This window comes from Symphalangus syndactylus, chromosome 17, assembly GCF_028878055.3.
Source record: "Symphalangus syndactylus isolate Jambi chromosome 17, NHGRI_mSymSyn1-v2.1_pri, whole genome shotgun sequence".
In the NCBI taxonomy this organism is placed as follows: Eukaryota; Metazoa; Chordata; class Mammalia; order Primates; family Hylobatidae; genus Symphalangus; species Symphalangus syndactylus.
In genome coordinates this window covers 21,211,680-21,231,750 of record NC_072439.2, presented here as the reverse complement: position 1 = coordinate 21,231,750, position 20,071 = coordinate 21,211,680, and the positions used below count along the sequence as shown (strand labels likewise).

Genomic DNA, 20,071 nt, shown 5'->3' with positions numbered 1-20,071 from the left:
ATGTGGCATATGACAGGTGTTCAAAATATTTGGTGAAGAATGAATGAATGAGTGGCTAAATCAGCTACCCCCTACCCCCACAGCCCACCCAAAATGGAGCTAGGCCTCCTCCATCAGATTATGTCTCCTCCATATCCCACTTTCTTCTGAGGTCCAGAATAAATTCCCATCCCCAAAGGGCCCAGGATGCCCCCATTCTGTCTGCCAGTTACTCTCGATACCCCGTGCTGCAGTGCCACCTTTTGATAAAGCTTAACGCTATTCTTGCAGTGGAACCATTCTAAATCCAGCCTCCAGGCTGGACGCAGTGGCTGATGCCTATAATCCCAGCATTTTGGCAGGCCGAGGCGAACGGATCACTTCAAGTCAGGGGTTGGAGACCAGCCTGACCAACATACAAAAACTGTGTTTCAACTAAAAAAGATACAACAATTACCCGGGCATGGTGGCGTGCATCTGTAGTCCCAGTACGATTTAAAAAAAAATTGCCTTCGTCTATGGGAACACAACTTTAAGTTATTTTATATACTTCATTCAACTGCTTTTTAAATTTAAACTAATTTACAGCGGATCCAACAAAACTTTTGAGAAGTCTCAATGAAGTAAACATCTAATTTCTTAGATAAACATCTTTTGAAGATCTTATTTGGTCAGGAGGCGTACAATTTAAATTTGTTTAATTTGGCCGGGTGCGGTGGCTCATGCCTGTAATCCCGGCACTTTGGGAGGCCAAGGCGGGCAGATCATGTGGTCAAGAGATTGAGACCATCCTGGCCAATATGATGAAACCTTGTCTCTATTAAAAGTACAAAATATTAGCTGGGCGTGGTGGCGGACGCCTGTAGTCCCAGCTAGTCAGGAGGCTGAAGGAGGAGAATCACTTGAACCTGGGAGGCGGAGGTTGCCGTGAGCCAAGATTGCACCACTGCCCTCCAGCCTGGTGACAGAGTGAGACTCCATCTCAAAAAAAAAAACACAAAAAACAACAAACAAACAAATAAACAATGAGGAGATTCAATATCTGATTTCTTTCGTTGGCTGATAGATTTTTTTCCTTCTTTCCACTAACAATGAGGGATTATTAACCTGTGTCATCATTATACCTCTAACTCTTCTGGCCACCAGACTTGCCTCTCCACTTACTAGTTTTTTTCCCACAAACCTACACCTGTTTAGGTGTTCTCTGTATTAATGAGCAGCATTCACCCAAGCTAAAAACCTGGCTATCAACCTACATTTGTCCATCTTGCCTCACCTCCCACATCCATTAACCACTAAAGTCCTGTTGACCCAACCTCCTAAATCTTTCTTAAATCTGTCCCACTGCCATAGATAGGCTTTGGGAGGCCAAGGCGGGAGGATCATTTGAGGTCAGGAGTTCAAGACTGGCCTGGCCAACATGGCGAAATCCCATCTCTACTAAAAATACAAAAATTAGCCAGGCATGATGGTGAGCGCCTGTAATCCCAGCTACTCAGCAGGCTGAGGTAGGAGAATCTCTTGAACCCAGGAGGCAGAGGTTGCAGTGAACAGAGATCATGCCATTGTACTCCAGCCTGGGCAACAGAGCGAGGCTCCATCTTAAAAAAAAAAAAAAAGATAAGAAAAAGAAAGAAAAGAAAAAAAAAGAAAAGAAAAAAAGAATAGAGGATCTATAAAGAAAAGTAGATTCGTGGTTGCTTAGGGCAGGGAATTGAGTGTGGGGGGAAAGGGGTAAGACGAAGGTATGAGGTTTCTTTTTGAGATGGTGAAAATGTTCTAAAATTGATCATGGTAGTAGTTGCAGTATTGATTAATACACCCAAACCCATTTAATTGTACACTTTATGATCTGTAAGTTATATCAATAAAGGCTTTTTTAACAAGAAAAGAAACAGATATAAAGAAAAAAAAGTTCACAGTAAAGAAAATGTCCTCTCTGACTTATAGGTCTTGATTCTTTCTAGGAAGAAAATTGATTCACCTAGTTTCTGAGAAATGTTTACTGTAATTAAATGAATTACTTCCAGGGAATAGCAGGAGCACCGATTCTCTCTAACCTGCCTCATACCTCCTGGTGTTACCTAATCCACCTGGGCTTCCTCCATGACAGTCCTCCCCATTCTTCCCCGTGCTCCCTTCACCAGAGCCCTGGCTGTGCTGGGCTGTCACTGTGAGAGACGGAGCACTCTTCCCTGCTGGGCTGTAAGCCCTATGTGGTGAGTCACTGAGCTTTTCCTGGTCACCATTATGTCATTGGTCCTTCTGTGGGCCGCTTGAAAGAACCTGATGTGTTTTGAATAACTACAATGCAATGTCTTATCTTATATCCTCAGAATTTCTAGGAACTTTTTTTTGAGACAGAATCTCACTCTGTCACCAGGCTGGAGCGCAATGGCTCAATCTCGGCTCACTGCCACCTCCACCTCCCGGGTTCAAGCAATTCTCCTGACTCAGCTTCCCAAGTAGCTGGGACTACATGCATGTGCCACCACACCCAGCTAATTTTAGTATTTTTAGAAGAGACAGGCTTTCACCATGTTGGCCAGGATGGTCTCAATCTCTTGACCTCATGATTCGCCCGCCTCAGCCTCCCAAAGTGCTGGGAATACAGGCGTGAGCCACCGTGCCAGCCTCTAGCAACTTTCTAATAGGCTCACATCATAAACAGAAATGAAGGCTATTTTGAGGACCTATAGCTCTTCTGTGCTTTACCTAAAGGGCGATCAACAATTCTCTCTCCTGCTTAATGTATTCTTTTTTTTTTTTCCCTTCAGACACAGTCTTGCTCTGTCACCCAGACTGGAGTGCAGTGGCATGATCTCAGCTCACTGCAACCTCTGCCTCACGGGTTCAAGCAATTCTGCTGCCTCAGCCTCCCGAGTAGCTGGGACTATAGGCACGTGTCCATTTTTTTTTTTTTTTTTTTTTGATAGAGACAGAGTTTCATCACGTTAGCCAGGCAGGTCATGAACTCCTGACCTCAGGTGATCCACGCGCCTTTGCCTCCCAAAGCACCGGGATTACAGGCGTGAGCCACCGTGCCCAGCCTGTTTTATGTATTCTATTTGCACGCAAGATCATTTGAAAAAAGGTTTTCGCAGCTAAAAAAGTTTGATGCTCATTGTACTGTGTACTTGCGAAGTGTGTTTGTAGCTCTGAGACGCTGTATTTATAGAAGGGGTGCCAAGGCTTTAATGATGTGGCTTTGTATGTTGGTGTCTGTGGTGGGCAGAGGGATGTGCTGTTGAATCTTCATTCATGGAGAACTTTCCAATCAGCTTCAATAAGTGCAGTGAGCTGAGAGTCTCCAGTTGCAGCACCATTAGGACCCACCTCAGCATGGAGCGGAACCCATGCTTTTCCAAGGAAGCCCCAGATAGTAATTAAGGACTCTGGGATCCAGGGCATGACCCTATCTGTCCAACATAAGCCATCCCCAACAGCATTTTTCTCTGGATTGTGGGCCTGTTATCTCTGCCTGGTGGTCTTGGCCTGTCCCTGTCCAATCCTCCTTCCTTCCTTCTTTTCTTTCACAAGTGTTGGATCTGCATCCCTGGTCTGAAGACTTTTTCTGCTACCAGTTTCATCTGCTTCCTTCCTTTTTTGTCTTTCACATGCATTACCCCACTCCCTCCAATAAAATGATGGACCCCTAACTCTATCTAAGTCTCAGCTTCCCAGAAGATGTAATTCCCAAAATGTACATAATGGTGTTTATTGTTTGTTTGTTTGTTTTGAGACAGAGTCTCACTCTGTTGCCTAGGCTGGAATGCAGTGGCACTATCTCGGCTCACTGCAACCTCCACCTCCCGAGTTCAAGTGATTCTCATGCCTCAGCCTCCCGAGTAGCTGGGATTACAGGGATGCACCACCACTCCTGGCTAATTTCTTTTCTATTTTTAGTAGAGACGGGGTTTCCCTGTGTTGGCCAGGCTGGTCTCGAACTCCTGGCCTCTAGTGATCTGCCCACCTTGGCCTCCCAAAGTCCTGGGATTACAGGCGTGAGCCACCATGCCTGGCCGCATTTATTGTTTATTACACACACAGTCTCAAAACTCTTTTCTGATTTTTTAAGTACCTCCTATTGTGTGGCTCTTGATCAGAGGCAAGGCTTTGCCTCTCACTACAACAGCTGAAGGAGGTATTCATTCTTCCTCACCTCACCTTGAACCCTAAGGCTTTAACATGTGGCTAGATATCTGGAACTCTTAATCACGAGGATGTGAGACAAAAACACAGACACAATCAGGAAATTGTCTATGGTGGCATCAGTGGGTCTAGAGTCCCACGGCAGTACCCAGGGGGTGGGTCAGGTGTTCTGTACCCGGGAGATGGGTGGTGTGGCAGCAGGTCCTATCGAATAGCTTTGAACATTCCCTTGGCTGGTGGTACCCTACCACAGCCTCTTTTTTCTGCTCATATTCTTATCCCATTTTTCCAGAATTGCTGTTAATTTTGTGAGCTAAACAATCACCTTCCAGTAGCTAACAGCCTTTCTACTTAAAATAACCAAAGTCACTTTATATTGCTTAAAAATAGGAACCCTGGCCGGGCGCAGTGGCTCAAGCCTGTAATCCCAGCACTTTGGGAGACCGAGTTAAGTGGACCACCTGAGGTCAGGAGTTCGAGACCAGCCTGGCCAACATGGTGAACTCTCGTTTCTACTAAAAATACAAAAATTAGCCAGATGTGGTTGTGCGCGTGCCTGTACCCCAGCTACTTCAGGGGGCTGAGGCAGGAGAATCGCTTGAACCTGGGAGGCAGAAGTTGCAGTGAGCTGAGATCGCACCACTGCACTCCAGCCTGGGCGAGACAGTGAGACTCTGTCTCAAAAAAAAAAAAATGGAACCCTGACTGTTATGGGTCCTAAGGTTCCCTGGAGGTGACAAGTTGAAGAAGAAGTGATCAAAGATGAGGTCCTATCCTTGGACCCCTGCCTGAACTCCCACTTTCTCTCACACCCTATATATAGTACCGTAGCAAACCCCACCATCTCAGGCAGTGAAACAGATTTCAAATCTACCACCTCCTGCCCTGCTTCACTGCTGCTGCTGGATCTGAGTCAACATCACCAGTTGCAGTAGCCTGCTAATAGGTCTTTGCTTTCATATCCATCATATGATAGCTAGTGTGAGCCCTACAAAATATGTCAGTACATATCACTCTCTGCTCACCATCCCTCCAAAGACCTCAATCACTCTCAGGGTAAAAGCCAAAACCTCACCTTGGCCCACCAGACCCCACACAGTCTGGCCCCCATCGCCTCCCTGGCCTCGTTTCCTTCACTCCTACTCTGTCTTCCTCCTCCAGGCCAGCTACGCCTGCTCCCTGTGGAGTCCTGGATGCACACAACCTCCTGCCTTAGGACTCTGCTGGTTTGTTTGTTTGTTTGAGATGGAGTCTCACACTGTTGCCTGAGCTGGAGTGCAATAGCATGATCTCAGCTCACTGCAACCTCTGCCTCCCGGGTTCAAGCAATTCTCCTGCCCCAGCCTCCCAAGTAGCTCGGATTACAGGCACCTGCCACCAGGCCTGGCTAACTTTTGTATTTTTCGTAGAGACAGGGGTTTCACCATGTTGGCCAGGCTGGTCTCAAACTCCTGATCTCAGGTGATCCACCAGCCTTGACCTCCCAAAGTGTGAGGATTATAGGTGTGAGCCACCACGCCCAGTTGCTGCTGGGTTTTTGTTGTTGTTGTCCTCGTCATTGCTGTTGTTTTTTGAGACGGAGTCTCGCTCTGCTGCCCAGGCTGGAGTGCAGTGGCAGGATCTCGGCTCACTGCAAGCTCTGCCTCCTGGGTTCACACCATTCTCCTGCCTCAGCCTCCCAAGTAGTTGGGACTACAGGCGCCCACCACCACACCCAGCTAATTTTTTTGTATTTTTAATAGAGACGGGGTTTCACCGTGTTAGCCAGGATGGTCTTGATCTCCTGACCTCATGATCCGCCCGCCTCGGCCTCCCGAAGTGCTGGGATTACAGGCATGAGCCACTGCGCCTGGCCACTGCTGTTGGGTAATCATTCTTCCAGGAACACTCCCTTCCCAGATGCCTTCACGGCTTGCTGTGAAGCTCCACCACCTTGTGAAACCACCCCTAACCATCCATTTACAATTCCAATCACAGAATGCATATCCCACTTACCAGCCTTGTTTTCTAATGCAGTATGTCATTTGCATATTTATTTCATGTATGCTTTATTGTCCACCTTCTTTACTAGAATGTAAGCTCCTTGAAGGCAGGAGTTTTTGTCTGTTTTGCTTACTGATGGATCCCAAGTCCCTGAAGACTACACTGGCACTTGTTGGGTATTCAGTAAATATTGGCTGAATAAATGAAAAAAAGGGAACGTTTTGTCAGTTAATGGAGTTTGGAAACAGAATGATAGAAGGTGGGAACAACTGAGCTATCCTCAAAAATGGAGTGGGGAGGCCAAGCGTGGTGGCTCACACCTGTAATCCCAGCACTTTGGGAGGCCAAGGTGGGCGTATCACTTGAGGCCAGGATTTTGAGACCAGCCTGGGCAACATGGCGAAAACCCATCTCTACTAAAATGACAAAAATTAGCCAGGTGCAGTGGCACATGCCTGTAATCTCAGCTACTTGGGAGGCCGAGGCACAAAAATCACTTGAACCTGGGAGGCGGAAGTTGCAGTTAGCCTAGATGGTGCCACTGCACTCCAGCCTGGAACACAGAGTGAGACTCCATCTCAAAACAAACAGACAGACTGGGGAGTATTTGGAATTGGGAGTTGTGCTGAGAGCAACCAAGAAGGAAGATTAGAAGAAGAGATGATGGCGGAGAAAGGTAATGAGTCAGCAAGATGGGTGAGGATGGGGCATTTTACCCGGGGGAAGTCACTGGAGGGGAGTTGGCAGAAACTATAACTAATAACAAGTCAAGAAAGACATTTCAAGCTCTTGGCTGTGCCCTACATCGCTGTCACACACAATACACAATAAACTTGCTACCCTCAACAGACTTGAGGTCTTTGTTCACTTTTCAGGGGCTGGTGGAAATGAGAACCAAAGAGAAAGGATTTTAGACTATATTTTGGTCAAAATCAGAGCACACACAAAAAGGGACAATATGGAGACACAGGGACTGCAGTAAGAATTTGATACAGCCAGAAACCTAAGCAACGGTGACCATGTGACCACGAAACCTGCAGGCAGAGGTGCAAATCTTGCACAGGGCGTTGCTCTTCTATGGGAGGGGAAGACACGCAGCTGTACATTCTCAGGTGACCCTGGCTGACTCTGTAATCGTAGTGCCTCCTCTTAGGGATGCTTGAGGATTAGTAAGATGAGGAAGAGGGGGTGCTCCTGAACACGAGAGGAGAGTTGCGTTCTCCACCGCTTTCTCCTTGCCCCGCAGGAGGTGCACTCAGCGGGCCACAAGACAGAGCTCATAGGTCGGGGGGATATTGCCAAAGCCTGAGAGCTTGGGGGTGATATCGATGTCCACAGGCGGTACCAGCGAGCGCAGAGAGAAGTTCTGAAGGGTGGAGGTGAAGTAGAGAAAGAGTTCCATGCGGCCCATGGCCTCGCCCAGGCAGATGCGCTTTCCTGCAGGCACAGGGGAGGGCAGAAGGAAGGGTCGCACCTGCACATGTCATGGGGGTGTCGGGGGTGTCTGGACTGACCACCCCACTGAGCCTCAGCTGCCTCATCAGCACCTCAGGGCTCATGACTGTGACTGCTTTATAAAGGGGTGTTACACAGGCTTAGTGGGTACCTATAGTTAGTGCTCAGCTAGGACCTGCTACTTCTCTGATGGCTGGGATTCCATCCCGTTCCAAGAGGGAATGGTTCTATAGGGTCCATGAGTTTCAAGGTTGTGTTCATTTCAGTTACTCAAGGGTTTGTCAAATGCCTATTAGGTGCCATACACTGGTGACAAAAAAAAAGGTGAAAACTCACCCTTAATAACACTTACTGTTTATAAGCCACTCTTCCAATTGTTTGGAGGGATTAATCCAAACAATTGGATTAAGGAAGAGTGACCCCCTTCTTTCACAGATGGGGGCTGAAGTGACTCACCCAAAGCCCCACCATTTCTAAATGATGGAGTGGAGTCCAGGTTCCCAACCACTGCCCTGACTCCAGGTTCCAAATGCCATACACTTTTTGTTGTTGCTGTTTTTTGTTTGTTTGAGGCAGGGTTTTACTCTGTCACCCAGGCTGGAGTGCAGTGGCATGATCTCGGCTCACTGCAACCTCCACCTCTCAGGTTCAAGTGATTTTTGTGCCTCAGCCTCCCGAGTAGCTGGGATTACAGGCGCCCGCCACCACGCCTGGCTAATTTTTGTATTTTTAGTAGAGACAGTGTTTCACCATGTTGGCCAGGCTGGTCTGGAACTCCTGACCTCAAGTGATCCACCTGCCTCGGCCTCCCAAAGTGCTGGGATTACAGGTGTGAGCCACTGTGCCCCGCCAACATACACTTAAAGTGTTGCTGCATAAAGATTTTATGCCATGAGTAGGCAAATGACTGTCTGTTGGGCAAATTTGCCCTGCTGCTTATGTTCATACAGCCTGCAAACTAGGAATGCTTTTGGCATTTTAAAATGGTTGGGGAAAAAAGACTCTTTTGTGATATATGAAGATAAAACAAAATTCAAATTTCAGTGTCCGTAAACAGTTTTTCAGGCTCACACACACACTTATTCATTTACATATTGTCTATGGCTCCTTTTGTAGATCAGTGGCAAAGGTTCAGAGACTATCCGGCTGGAAAAATAGAAAATATGTCTTATTTTGTTCTTAATAGCCAGTTGCTTTATGCCCTGTTTAGTGCTATTACCGTCCCAACCTTTTTTTCTAATAATCAGAGTCAATCGTTCCAATATTTGCTAATTCTGGGATTCTAAAATGTTATGGTTCTAAGATACAACCTTCAAATTCACATTGTGACTTGAACTTCAAATACAGATCAGTGGCTTGGGGGGGTGGATTTAGCACATGCCTGGAGGAAGTCAGACGGGAGAAACCTACCAGAGGAAAAAGGCACAAAGGCTTCATTCTTCTTGAAGCGGCCCTGCTCATCCAGAAAGTGCTGGGGATAGAAGGCATCTGGGTAGCGGAAGTATTTGGGATCTTTGAGGACAGAGCCAAGCAGGGGAAATACGTCTGTGCCCTGGGGTGAAAATGGGGGCAGTTAGGAGAAATCAGTGTTGGGCTGCACGGATAGGGAACCAGGGAGATAGAAGAGTGCAGTGGAAGGGAGGCAATGAGGGTGCAACCCCACCTTAGGCAGAAGGTAGCCTCGAAACCGAGTGTCCCGGATGACGTTGTGGGGGACACCCATGGGCACGATGTCTACCAGTCTCTGTATTTCATGGATGACGGCATCTGTGTAGGGCATCTTGACCCGGTCATCCACCCTTGGGAGCCGGTGTGGTCCAATCACCTGGTTAATCTCTTCGTGGATCCTAGCTGCAAGGGGCCAGAAAATATAGCAGAGAACAGAGAAAAAAACAAACAAACCAACAAAAAACAGGAGGTGTTTTTGTTAGGGAAGCCAGGGCAAATCATGCATTCCTAGCTCCAGCAGAAAGAGATCTCAGGTACAAGCCATGCATGTTTGGTCGCTTCTTTTTTCTTTTTTTTTTAAACAGTCTGTCACCCAGGCTGGAGTGCAGTGTCCTGATCTCAGCTCACTGCAACCTCCACCTCCCAGGTTCACATGATTCTTCTGCCTTAGCCTCCTGAGTAACTGGGATTACAGGCACCTGCCACCCCTCCCCCCGATTAATTTTTGTATTTTTAATAGAGATGGGGTTTCACCATGTTGGTCAAGCTGGTCTCGAACTCCTGACCTCGTGATCCACTCACCTCGGCCTCCCAAAGTGCTGGGATTATAGGCGTGAGCCACTGCACCTGGCCTGTTTGGTCGCTTCTTTAACTTAACAACTGACACACTGGTGGTGTTCAATTACTCATCAGATGTCGGGAGACAGGCAGCTTGCAGTCTTGAACGCTGCCAGGACATTTGGTCTTTACTTAAAAACACCAAAAAGCCATGGTCCCAGCTTGGCTCTCATACATGGGATTTTTACAGAATGGGAAAGAGGCACGCTAGGTGACTAGGACAGGATTGACACAAATGGCAAGCGGTTATGTGACTGATTAAGATCACCACTGGTGGAGTTACTCCCCTTTGCATTTTAGGGTTTAGGGATGAGTGACTTCACCTTCTTTTTTTTTTTTTTCTGGAGATGGAGTCTTCTCACTCTGTCACCCAGGCTGGAGTGCCGTGGCAGGATCTCGGCTCACTGCAAGCTCCGCCTCCCGGGTTCACACCATTCTCCTGCCTCAGCCTCCGGAGTAGCTGGGACTACAGGCGCCTGCCACTGCGCCCGGCTAATTTTTAAAATATTTTTAGTAGAGACAGGGTTTCACCGTGTTAGCCAGGATGGTCTTGATCTCCTGATCTCGTGATCCACCCGCCTCGGCCTCCCAAAGTGCTGGAATTACAGGTGTGAGCCACCACACTCGGCCTGTGTGACTTCACCTCTGAACTTGTGTTTCATCATCTTCAAAATGAGTGTGATGGCTGGACAAGGTCATAGAGTTGTAAACATTACATAAAGTCTGGTGTACAAGGAACTAGGACAGTGCTTGGCACACAGAAGCATCCAATAAATATTTGATTTGACTTGATTTGATTTGACTTGATTTGATTTGACTTTTTCTTTTTTCTTTTTTTTTTTTTTTTTAGACGGAGTCTTGCTCTGTCCCCAGGCTGGAGTGCAGTGATGCAATCTTGGCTCGCTGCAACTTCTGCCTCCTGGGATCAAACGATTCTCATGCCTCAGCCCCCCAAGTAGCTGGGATTACAGGTGTGCACTACCACGCCTGGCTACTTTTTGCATTTTTAATAGAGAAAAGGTTTCATCATGTTGGCCAGGCTGGTCCTGAAGTCCTGGCCTCAGCGATTTGCCCATCTCTGCCTCCCGAAGTGCTGGGATTACAGGCGTGAGCCACTGCACCCGGCCTGATTATTTAGACCAGTGAAAGACAACTCAGACAATGGAGGCGACACCGGAAACGTTTGAGTGGAAGTGTGTTAGTGTCTCTCATCTGCACCAGGAGAAATCCTTTGGCTTGTTTTGAATTGCATTATTAAGGAGAGGGGCCAAAATTGGGAATTTTCCTCAAGCAAGTAGTGAGTTCCTCATTACTAAAGTTACCCAAATGGACCAGATCATAATTTATTGGAGACGGATTCTATCTAACTTTGGCAGGGCGGTTGGCTCAATAATGGCCAGCAAAGATAACCACCTCCAAGTCTCTAAAACCTAATGCCTGGAAGGCTATGTATGTATATAAGGGTAACAAAAACACAAGAGAGACTTTGAAAATGCCAGTAAATTAAGAATCTTGAGACGAGATTTGCCCTCAATATAATATCGTGTGTCTGTATAAGAGAGAAGTGGGAGAATCAGAGTTAGAAAAAAAAGATGTGAGGCCGGGCACAGTGGCTCACACCTGTAATCCCAGCATTTTGGAGGCCAAGGCGGGTGAATTACCTGAGGTCAGGAGTTTGAGACCAGCCTGGCCAACATGGTGAAACCCTGTCTCTACTAAAACTAAAAAATTAGTTGAGTGTGGGGTGGCACACACCTGTAATCCCAGCTATTCAGGAGGCTAAGGCAGGAGAATCGCTTGAACCCAGGAGGCAGAGGTTGCATGAGCTGAGATCATGCCACTGCACCGCAGCCTGGGCAACAGAGGAAGACTCTGTCTCCAAAAACAAAGAAAAAGAATAAAAGAGATGATGGATGCCAGAGGCAAACAGAGGTTTGAAGAAGATACGCTGCTGGCTTTGAAGATGGAGAACAGGGTAGTGAACCCAGGATTACAAGGAGTACAGCTTTAAACACCCGGAAAAGGCAGAGAATCAGATAGTCCATTGGTGTCAGCTAGTGAAAGCCTATTTGAACTTCTGAAATTCAGAACAGAAGGATAATACACTTGTGTTATTTTAGACGACTAAGTTCCTGGTAATTTGTTACAGCAGCCACAGGCCACAGACACCAAGTAGAAGATCAAGTTAAATCACTCGGCAAAGTTGGGGATTTCATGTTTCAAGTCCTGAAGTTCGAAAGGGTGAAGAGCCTGAGGCCGTGGGATTCTAGATTTTCAAGATGATGGCTTCTTTATGTTGGGAGGGGGAGGTACCAGATAGGCAGCTCAGGGTGGACTCACCTTCCACTTCAGGATGCTTCATTAACAGCAAGAATCCATAGCGCAGTGTAGAGCTCACCGTCTCCGTGCCAGCAAAGAAGAGGTTCAGAGTGGTGAGGACCAAGTTCCTGAGGTTGAATTCTGTACGAGGATTATTTTTATCCTGAGAGCGAGGGGATAGTGAGTGGAATCACTCTCTTCTGTCTTTATTGTCTTTTTTTTTTTGACACAGTCTTGCTCTGTCGCCCGGACTGAAGTGCAGTGGCATGATCCCATCTCACTGCAACCTCCACCTCCCGGGTTCAAGTGATTCTCCTGCCTCAGCCTCCCGAGTAGCTGGAGTTACAGGCACCCACCACCATGCCCAGCTAATTTTTTTTTTTTTTGTATTTTTAGTAGAGATGTGGTTTCACCATGTTGGCCAGGCTGGTCTCAAACTTCTGATCTCAGTTGATAGGCCCACCTCGGCCTCCCAAAGTGCTGGGATTACAGGTGTGAGCCACTGCGCCTGGCCTATTGTGTTATTTTCTCATTGGCTTTATTGTCTATTGTATAGGGAGACAATAGGTGGGTAAACCAAGCGTGTCTGGGAGAGGACACAGTCATAACAAGGGTCCTGTGGCAGGAACGTGCCTGGTGTGTTAGAGGAACAGCAAGGCAGAAGCTGGGGTGGATGAGATGAAGTGAACAATAGGGAGGATGGGAGGAGAAGAATGTAGGATGCCTTGTAATATTTGAATATGTAGGGACAGTAGTGTATAGAATTTAAATTTCCAAAGGCAAAGATTCAATACTATACAAATATAAATTTACAAATATATAAAACTCTAAGAAATGATGATACAGAAGTATTAACCTTCTAAATTTCTATAGAAATGTAGAAATAGATATATATCTCTATAAGATATAGAAATAGAGATATAACTCTATAGAGATATAGAAATAGAGATATATCTCTATAGAGATATAGAAATAGAGATATGCCTTTATAGAGATATAGAAATAGAGATATATCTGTATACAAATTCAGAAGATTAATACTTCTGTATCATCATTTCTTAGAGTTTTATACATTTGTGAATTTATATTTTTATGTTATTGAACCTTTAATTTAAATTTAAACTGTATGCCCTACTGTCCCTACATGTTCAAATCTTTTAACTTTAACTTAAATGTTTAACTTAAATGTTGACTTAAATTTTAAACTTCAGAAAAGTTCTAGGTTTCTGAAATTCTAAGACTCAAAACTATAGTTGTAACTCTCTGGAATATATAAGGTGAAAGATTTTAAGTTTCCAAGTTCCTAAATTTTCCAAATTCCTAAAATTGCTAGATTCAAAATCTGTTTTAAAGCTGTAACAGTTTATATTTTTACAGTTTCTATATTCATCTATAGATAAAAGTAAACGCTGTGAAATAATGCTTGTTTTGTTTTGTCCTCAATGCTTGCAGATCGGTTGAAAGTTGCAGGGACTAGAGGTTGAGAAGTGAGTGGGAAGGACCAGGGGAAGAAGAGGAGGTACCTGGTGCATCTTGATGAGAAAGCAGTCAATGAAGTCCCGAGGGTTTTGGGGGTCAAAGGATGCTTCGTTGATCTTGACCCTGGAGGCAATGAAGTCCTTGAGCTCTTCTATCAAGTAGTAGACGCGATTGTGTCTTCCTGGCAAATACTGCATGATTCCAGAGTACATGTCATATAGCTGTGGGCATAGGCAAGGGGGCTTTGTCAGTGATGGGCACCAGGGGCCAGCATGGGCTGAGTCTGCAGTTGGACAGCTGGACTCAAAGTCCAGTGCTGGGTCTAAGAATCAGGTGAGGCCCTTTTGCTTCCCACAGGTTGGGTCCTATTGAGACAGTAGTTCCCCCTTAACCCTGGTTTACCTTCCACCATTTCAGTTACGTGCAGTCAACTGCAGTCTAAAAATATCACATATAAGAAGATATTTTGAGAGAGAAAGAGTACATTCACATAACTGTTGTTAGAATATGTTGTTATAATTGTTCTATTTTATTACTTATGAATGCCAGTCTCTTACTGCACTCAATTTATAAATTGAATTTTGTCGTGATATGTATATATCAGAAAAACTTAGTATCTATAGAATTGGGTACTATCCATGGTTTGAGGCATCCACCGGGGGTCTTGAACATATCCCCCAGCTATGAGGGAGAACTACTGTACTCACCTCTCAGGGGTGTGGGGAGGATCAAGTGGGGTATAGGAAGGTGCTTAGTTAACTGGGGTTGGTGCATGGACAGAGAGGTGGCGGGGTGGGCACCTGTGCCCAGGGAGTGCTCATCTCAATGAAACTCTCATTGATCAACCGTAGCAGATTCAGGAACTGTTTGTCCTCATAGTCGAAGCGACTTCCGAAGACAATGGAACTGATGACGTTGGAAACAGCGCGGCTCAGCAAGAAGGTGGGGTCGATGGGGGCACCTGGGCAGTGGAAATTGTTTATGTTGGAGGCAATGATCATGAATATGGGGTGTGGAGTCACAGTGATGCATCTGAGTCCCAGCTCTACTACTTAATTGCATGTGTGAGCCACTTCATTTTTGTGTTTTGGGTCTAGATTAACCAATCTGCAAACTGGTTTGGGAACCATTTCATTGACTCATGAGGATTCAATATCATTATCCATATAAAATAATTAGCACAATGCCTGGCATACAGTAAGCACTCAAGAAAAGCTAGTTGAGCTTAATCATTGTTTTTTATTATTATTACTTAAATGTGTCGATGTTAGAGACTCACATATTTGGGGAAAAGTGGGATAAGGGACACATTATAAAAGTTCCTGAATTCTGTCTAGCTCTACCGATAATTCCATTTGGGCAATTTAAAAAATCCTTCCCGGCCAGGTGCAGTGGCTCACGCCTGTAATCCCAGCACTTTGGGAGGCCGAGGCAGGCAGATCACAAGGTCAGGAGTTGGAGACCAGCCTGACCAACATGGCGAAACCCTGTCTCTACTAAAAATACGAAAATTAGCCAGGTGTGGTGGCAGGTGCCTGTAATCCCAGCTACTCAGGAGGCTGAGGCAGAAGAATTGCCTGAACCTGGGAGGTGAAGGTTGCAGTGAGCCGAGATCATGCCATTGCACTCCAGCCTGGGTGACAAGAGCAAGACTCTGTCTCAAAACAAAACAAAACGAAATCCTTCCCTTGCCCTCACCTACACCTTCTGTAAAACAAGACCAGTAGATCTGGGAAGAATTTCTCTAGAATAAGGCACATATTCACAAATACACAATTTTATGAAAATTTCTGGGGTACATGGGCATTTGAAGCTTTTATATAGACCTGTTAATCACCCATGTAGACCAGGCAAGGCGCCTCAGGTGTAGAGAAAATGTGTCTCTATTTCTACCTCTTATCTAATTTTCTGGTTTTTTTTCAGCCTCTGTGTCTTTTCTCTATAGACCCCATTGTTTCTAGACCTTATTTTTTGGTGGGACTGAACGCCTTTTAAAACATAATGAAATGAGTATAGAGTTTCAGATTTGCAAGATAAAAACGTTCAAAAGATTTTTTTCACAACATGAATATACTTCACACTACTGAACTGGACACTTAAAATGATGAGTATGGTAACTCTTATGTTATGTATTTTTTTACCATAATACGGATATACAAATGTAATGAAATTTTAGCCTGTCTTCAAGAAAAGTCACAAAGTCACATGTCACCAAAATCTGCATAGGATATCAAGAGCTCACAGACATCCTGAGATCCACTGATTAAAGTTTCTAGTAAGTGGTCTCTAAGGGTCTTCCACGTTAACTGCTTTTTTTTTATTTTTAAGAGACAGTCTCACTGTGTCTCCCATACGGAAGTGCAGTGGCATGATCATAGCTCACTGCAGCCTTGAACTCCTGGGCTCAAGCAACCTCCAGCCTCAGCCCCACAAGCAGCTGTCACTACAGGCATGTGCCACCATGCCCAGCTCATGTAAACTCTTAATATGGAAGCTGGCCAGAAATCTTAGTGGATTCTTAATATTTTCCCTCTTCTTCCTTTCCAGAGCTTTCTCCCACCAAAGCCCATCTTCTCATGACTGAGAGCTCCATAACCACCCAGTCACCTCGTGGCCCTTCCCCTTGTGGCCCCCATACCCTTGGTCTTCCGGAACTCCTCCAGTAGGTAGCTGGCCTCCTCCTGAATTCGCTCCTCAATGTTCCGCTTTCCCATCCCGAAGTCCCGAAGGATGGTCAGGGAGAAGCGTCGGAGAATCCTCCATCGTTCTCCATTGGCCAGAGCTACACCTGCCAAGATCTCAGTCTCAGGCTTCTGCCTCCCTCCCCTTGCTGTGTTCAACTCTGTGCTAGACAGTGATGGGGACAGATTATGAAAGCTCTAGACTCTGCTGTCAAGGAAGCCATTCTCAACCTTCAAGGCTCAATCAAGAGAGTAAGGTTCCCTCTCTGCAGGATCCTCAAAAAAAAAAAAAAAAAAAAAAAGAAAAGTCCAGACTGAGGTGGAGGAAAAGGGAATAAGTGTAGGAATGATAGGAGGAGATCAAAGAGTGTTTCTTACAAGAAGGAGAGGTGGAACTGGATAAATAAAAAAATAACTGAGTGAATGCATAGGAAGGTGGAACGTGGAGGGATGTATAGACAGAGTGCCATATAGAGTGCTCTGGAATGGGGATATTAATTCTATTTTCTATGTAATACTTGGGTTCTCTGGACATATGCACATATGTGTACACAGAAGCTCACACTTGTACATCGATATACCTACAGAAAAGGAGTTACCGTGTAGTAAGAAACATTTAGAAATTACTATATGTGTGGACTGATGAGAGTCTTATACCAATTCACTAGATCTAATGAAATTATTTTGCTTTATTGATGAATGGAAGGAAGAGTTTATGACTGGAATGACGGATGGAATGACGGATGGATGGATGGATGGATGGATGGATGGATGGATGGATGGATTTATGGATGGAAGACTTAATAGATGGGTGGATGGTTAATGGATGAATGGTTTGAGATAGATGGATAACAGCTGGAGAGTGGATAGACTGATAGTTGCATGAATGATGAAAGCATTGATGAATGGATGGAATGATGGATAGATGAATACATAGAAAGTTAATTGACAGATGTATAGATAATAGAGTGAAAGATGTTTTTATAGAAAGAATAATGAATGGATTTTCTGATGAATATGGATCAATGGACAAAAGGAAGAAAAGGTAATAGAAAGATAGATAGATAGATAGATAGATAGATAGATAGATAGATAGATAGACAGACAGACAGTATATGGTGAGTCTGCTTGGAATTGAAGGATGTGGGCAGTTAGAGATGGATGCTTGGGAGAAAGAGGTCTACCTAAGTGAATGAGGCAGAGACCTATGGGTTAGGTATGTGTATGAGTATAGGAAGATGAGAAATAAGGTTGGCTATGAGAGCTTTAGTGGGTGCATAAAAAATATCACTAATCCGCTGGGCTTGGTAGCTCATGCCTGTAGTCCCAGCACTTTGGGAGGCTGAGGCGGGTGGATCACCAGAGGTTGGGAGTTCAAGACCAGCCTGTCCAACATGGAGAAACCCCGTCTCTACTAAAAATACAAAATCAGCCCTGCGTGGTGTTGCATGCCTGTGATCCCAGCTACTCGGGAGGCTGAGGCAGGAAAATTGCTTGAACCTGGGAGGCAGAGGTTGCAGTGAGCCGAGATCGTGCCATTGCACTCCAGCCTGGGTAACAAGAGTGAAAGTCCGTCTCAAAAAAAAAGAGAATATCACTAATCCATTAAAATAAGAGCAGAAATAACACAGAAGACAGTTTAGAGTCAGATGGCATAGGTTCAAAATAAAGTGATCCTACCACTTACTGTGTGACATTATCTAACCTTTATCTTAGCTTTTTTTTTTTTTTTGAGACAGAGTTTCACTCTTGTTGCCCAAGTTGGGGTACAATGGCGTGATCTCGGCTCACTATAACATCCACCTCCCAGGTTCATGCAATTCTCCTGCCTCAGCCTCCCGAGTAGCTGGGATTACAGGCATGTGCCACCACACCCAGCTAATTTTTATTTTTAGTTTTTAGTAGAAATCAGGTTTCACCATGTTAGCCAGGCTGGTCTCAAACTCCTGACCTCGGGTGATCCGCCCGCCTCAGCCTCCCAAAGTGCTGGGATTACAGGCGTGAGCCACCATGCCTGGCCTATCTTAGCTTTTTCATTGACAACATTAGTATAATGTTAACAGCTCTCCTAAGGGAGTCAGTGCAATAAGCCATGTAGACTACTTACCAAAGAACCTGGCACATAGGGAGTGCATTGCAGTCATTTCTGGTTTTATTGTTTTTGTTGTTGTTGCTACCTACCATGACCTTGGAAGTTTCGCTCTATGGAAGCCAGTTCTCCACGGCCACTGAACTCATCCGCTTGGTCTACCAAGGCTTCCTTCACTGCTTCGTGTCCACATAAAACCACCACTGGCCGGGGACCCATGTACACAGTGAACACAGGGCCGTATTTCTCCCTGAGCTTGGAGTGAAGGAAAACACAGTAGGAGGGGCTGATTGGAGTACCAAGCATAGGCCAATTGAGGATTTTAGAGGATGGCGATTTCAGAGGGATATAAACATGGTATTAAGGAACCAAGGTAAATCTGGGCTTCGAAGGAATACTGGGAAAGAGGCGCGGAAGTCTTGGCTCCTGTCATCCTCGGCAAAAGCTCATCCCTCCCCACAAGAGTTACTGTCTGCATCTCTAAAATAATGGACCTGGATTTGATAAATTCCAAGATTCATACTTCTCTCTCTGAACTGTTAAATTTCTAGAATCTTAAGACTTCATGATACCAAGTCTCAAAGTGCTAAGACAAGCTGAGTCAAAGAATCCTTGTGTTTAAAAATATAATGTACTGTGATTCCAGAGTCCTGAGATCATGAAAATCTTATCTCAATGCACTGAGAATGTGTGTTTCCAATATTTTAGGATTCTGAAATTTCAGAATTCTAAGATTTGCAAAGTCTGTGTTTCTGAGAGTCTGTCTTTTTTTATTTTATTATTATTATACTTTAAGTTTTAGGGTACATGTGCACAATGTGCAGGTTTGTTACATATGTATACATGTGCCATGTTGGTAGAAGTCATAAGGTTCTATGTGAATCTGGCTATAGGATTAGTTGCTTTTAGCCCTATTAGAGGAGACAGACAGACTCACCTTCATGAAAGACTGAAACGTAGCTTCAGTTTGAACTTGCAGCAGGTTCCCCAGGAAAGGAATTGGTGTAGGACCTGGGGGCAGCTTTCCTGCCTTATTCATTCGTTTCCAAGCAATGAGGATGAGCAGGCAAGACAAGCAGAGTGCCAGAAAGATGGTGACAGCCCCTCCCATCTCCATGGTGCCAGGTCAACAGGTTCTGTCCTGGGTACCAGATCCTGCCTAAATAGGTCCTGGGAGATCAGCTTATACCGAAATCTGAACACCCTGGGATTCAAGTTTTCCGGGTTTGAATGTCATTGGAGAAGAGATTGCTTTATATGGGAGGTGGTTATATAACCTGTAATCTCCCACTTGAGTAAGGGTAGATTGAATTCACACAGGGAAATCCTCTGGGGCCATTTCCCTTTCTTCAAATTTCCAGTCTCCCTGTTCTTCTCTCTCAGCTCAACAGAATTGAACAGAATTTTTTGGTGGGGTGTAAGAGCAGATTATCACCTTTTTAGGCTATTGATTTTAGGATGCAGACAATCTGAGTACAAGTGGCAGCTCTGTCTTTTCTTCACTGGGCAAGTCACTTAACCTCTGGGACTTGTTTCCCCATCTATAAAATAGGGAAACCATGTTGTTTTATTTTATTTTATTTTATTTTTTTGAGACACATTATCACTCTGTCACCCAGGCTGGAGCGTAGTGGCATGATCTCTTTTC

General features: G+C 45.1%; 1 protein-coding gene across 1 annotated transcript; it reads right to left on the bottom strand.

The window, feature by feature from the left end:
* Positions 1-7,369: 7,369 nt before the first annotated feature.
* LOC129466955 (cytochrome P450 2G1) lies at positions 7,370-19,540 on the bottom strand. Its single transcript, XM_055251080.1, has 9 exons — positions 19,361-19,540; positions 18,516-18,678; positions 16,292-16,441; positions 14,454-14,614; positions 13,698-13,874; positions 12,196-12,337; positions 9,233-9,420; positions 8,980-9,121; positions 7,370-7,551 (listed from the first exon to the last, which is right to left on the bottom strand). Exons 1-9 carry the CDS (start codon positions 19,538-19,540, stop codon positions 7,370-7,372), a joined length of 1,485 nt encoding a protein of 494 aa, XP_055107055.1.
* Positions 19,541-20,071: the final 531 nt, after the last annotated feature.

Excerpts from the sequence above, each read along its gene's own strand:
- LOC129466955 (XM_055251080.1), bottom strand. The coding sequence starts at position 19,540 with ATGGAGATGGGAGGGGCTGTCACCATCTTTCTGGCACTCTGCTTGTCT. Across the intron at positions 18,679-19,360 it reads CGTTTCAGTCTTTCATGAAG|CTCAGGGAGAAATACGGCCC; the intron begins GTGAGTCTGTCT and ends CTTCACTCCAAG. Across the intron at positions 7,552-8,979 it reads CTTTGTGCCTTTTTCCTCTG|GAAAGCGCATCTGCCTGGGC; the intron begins GTAGGTTTCTCC and ends CTGTGCCTGCAG.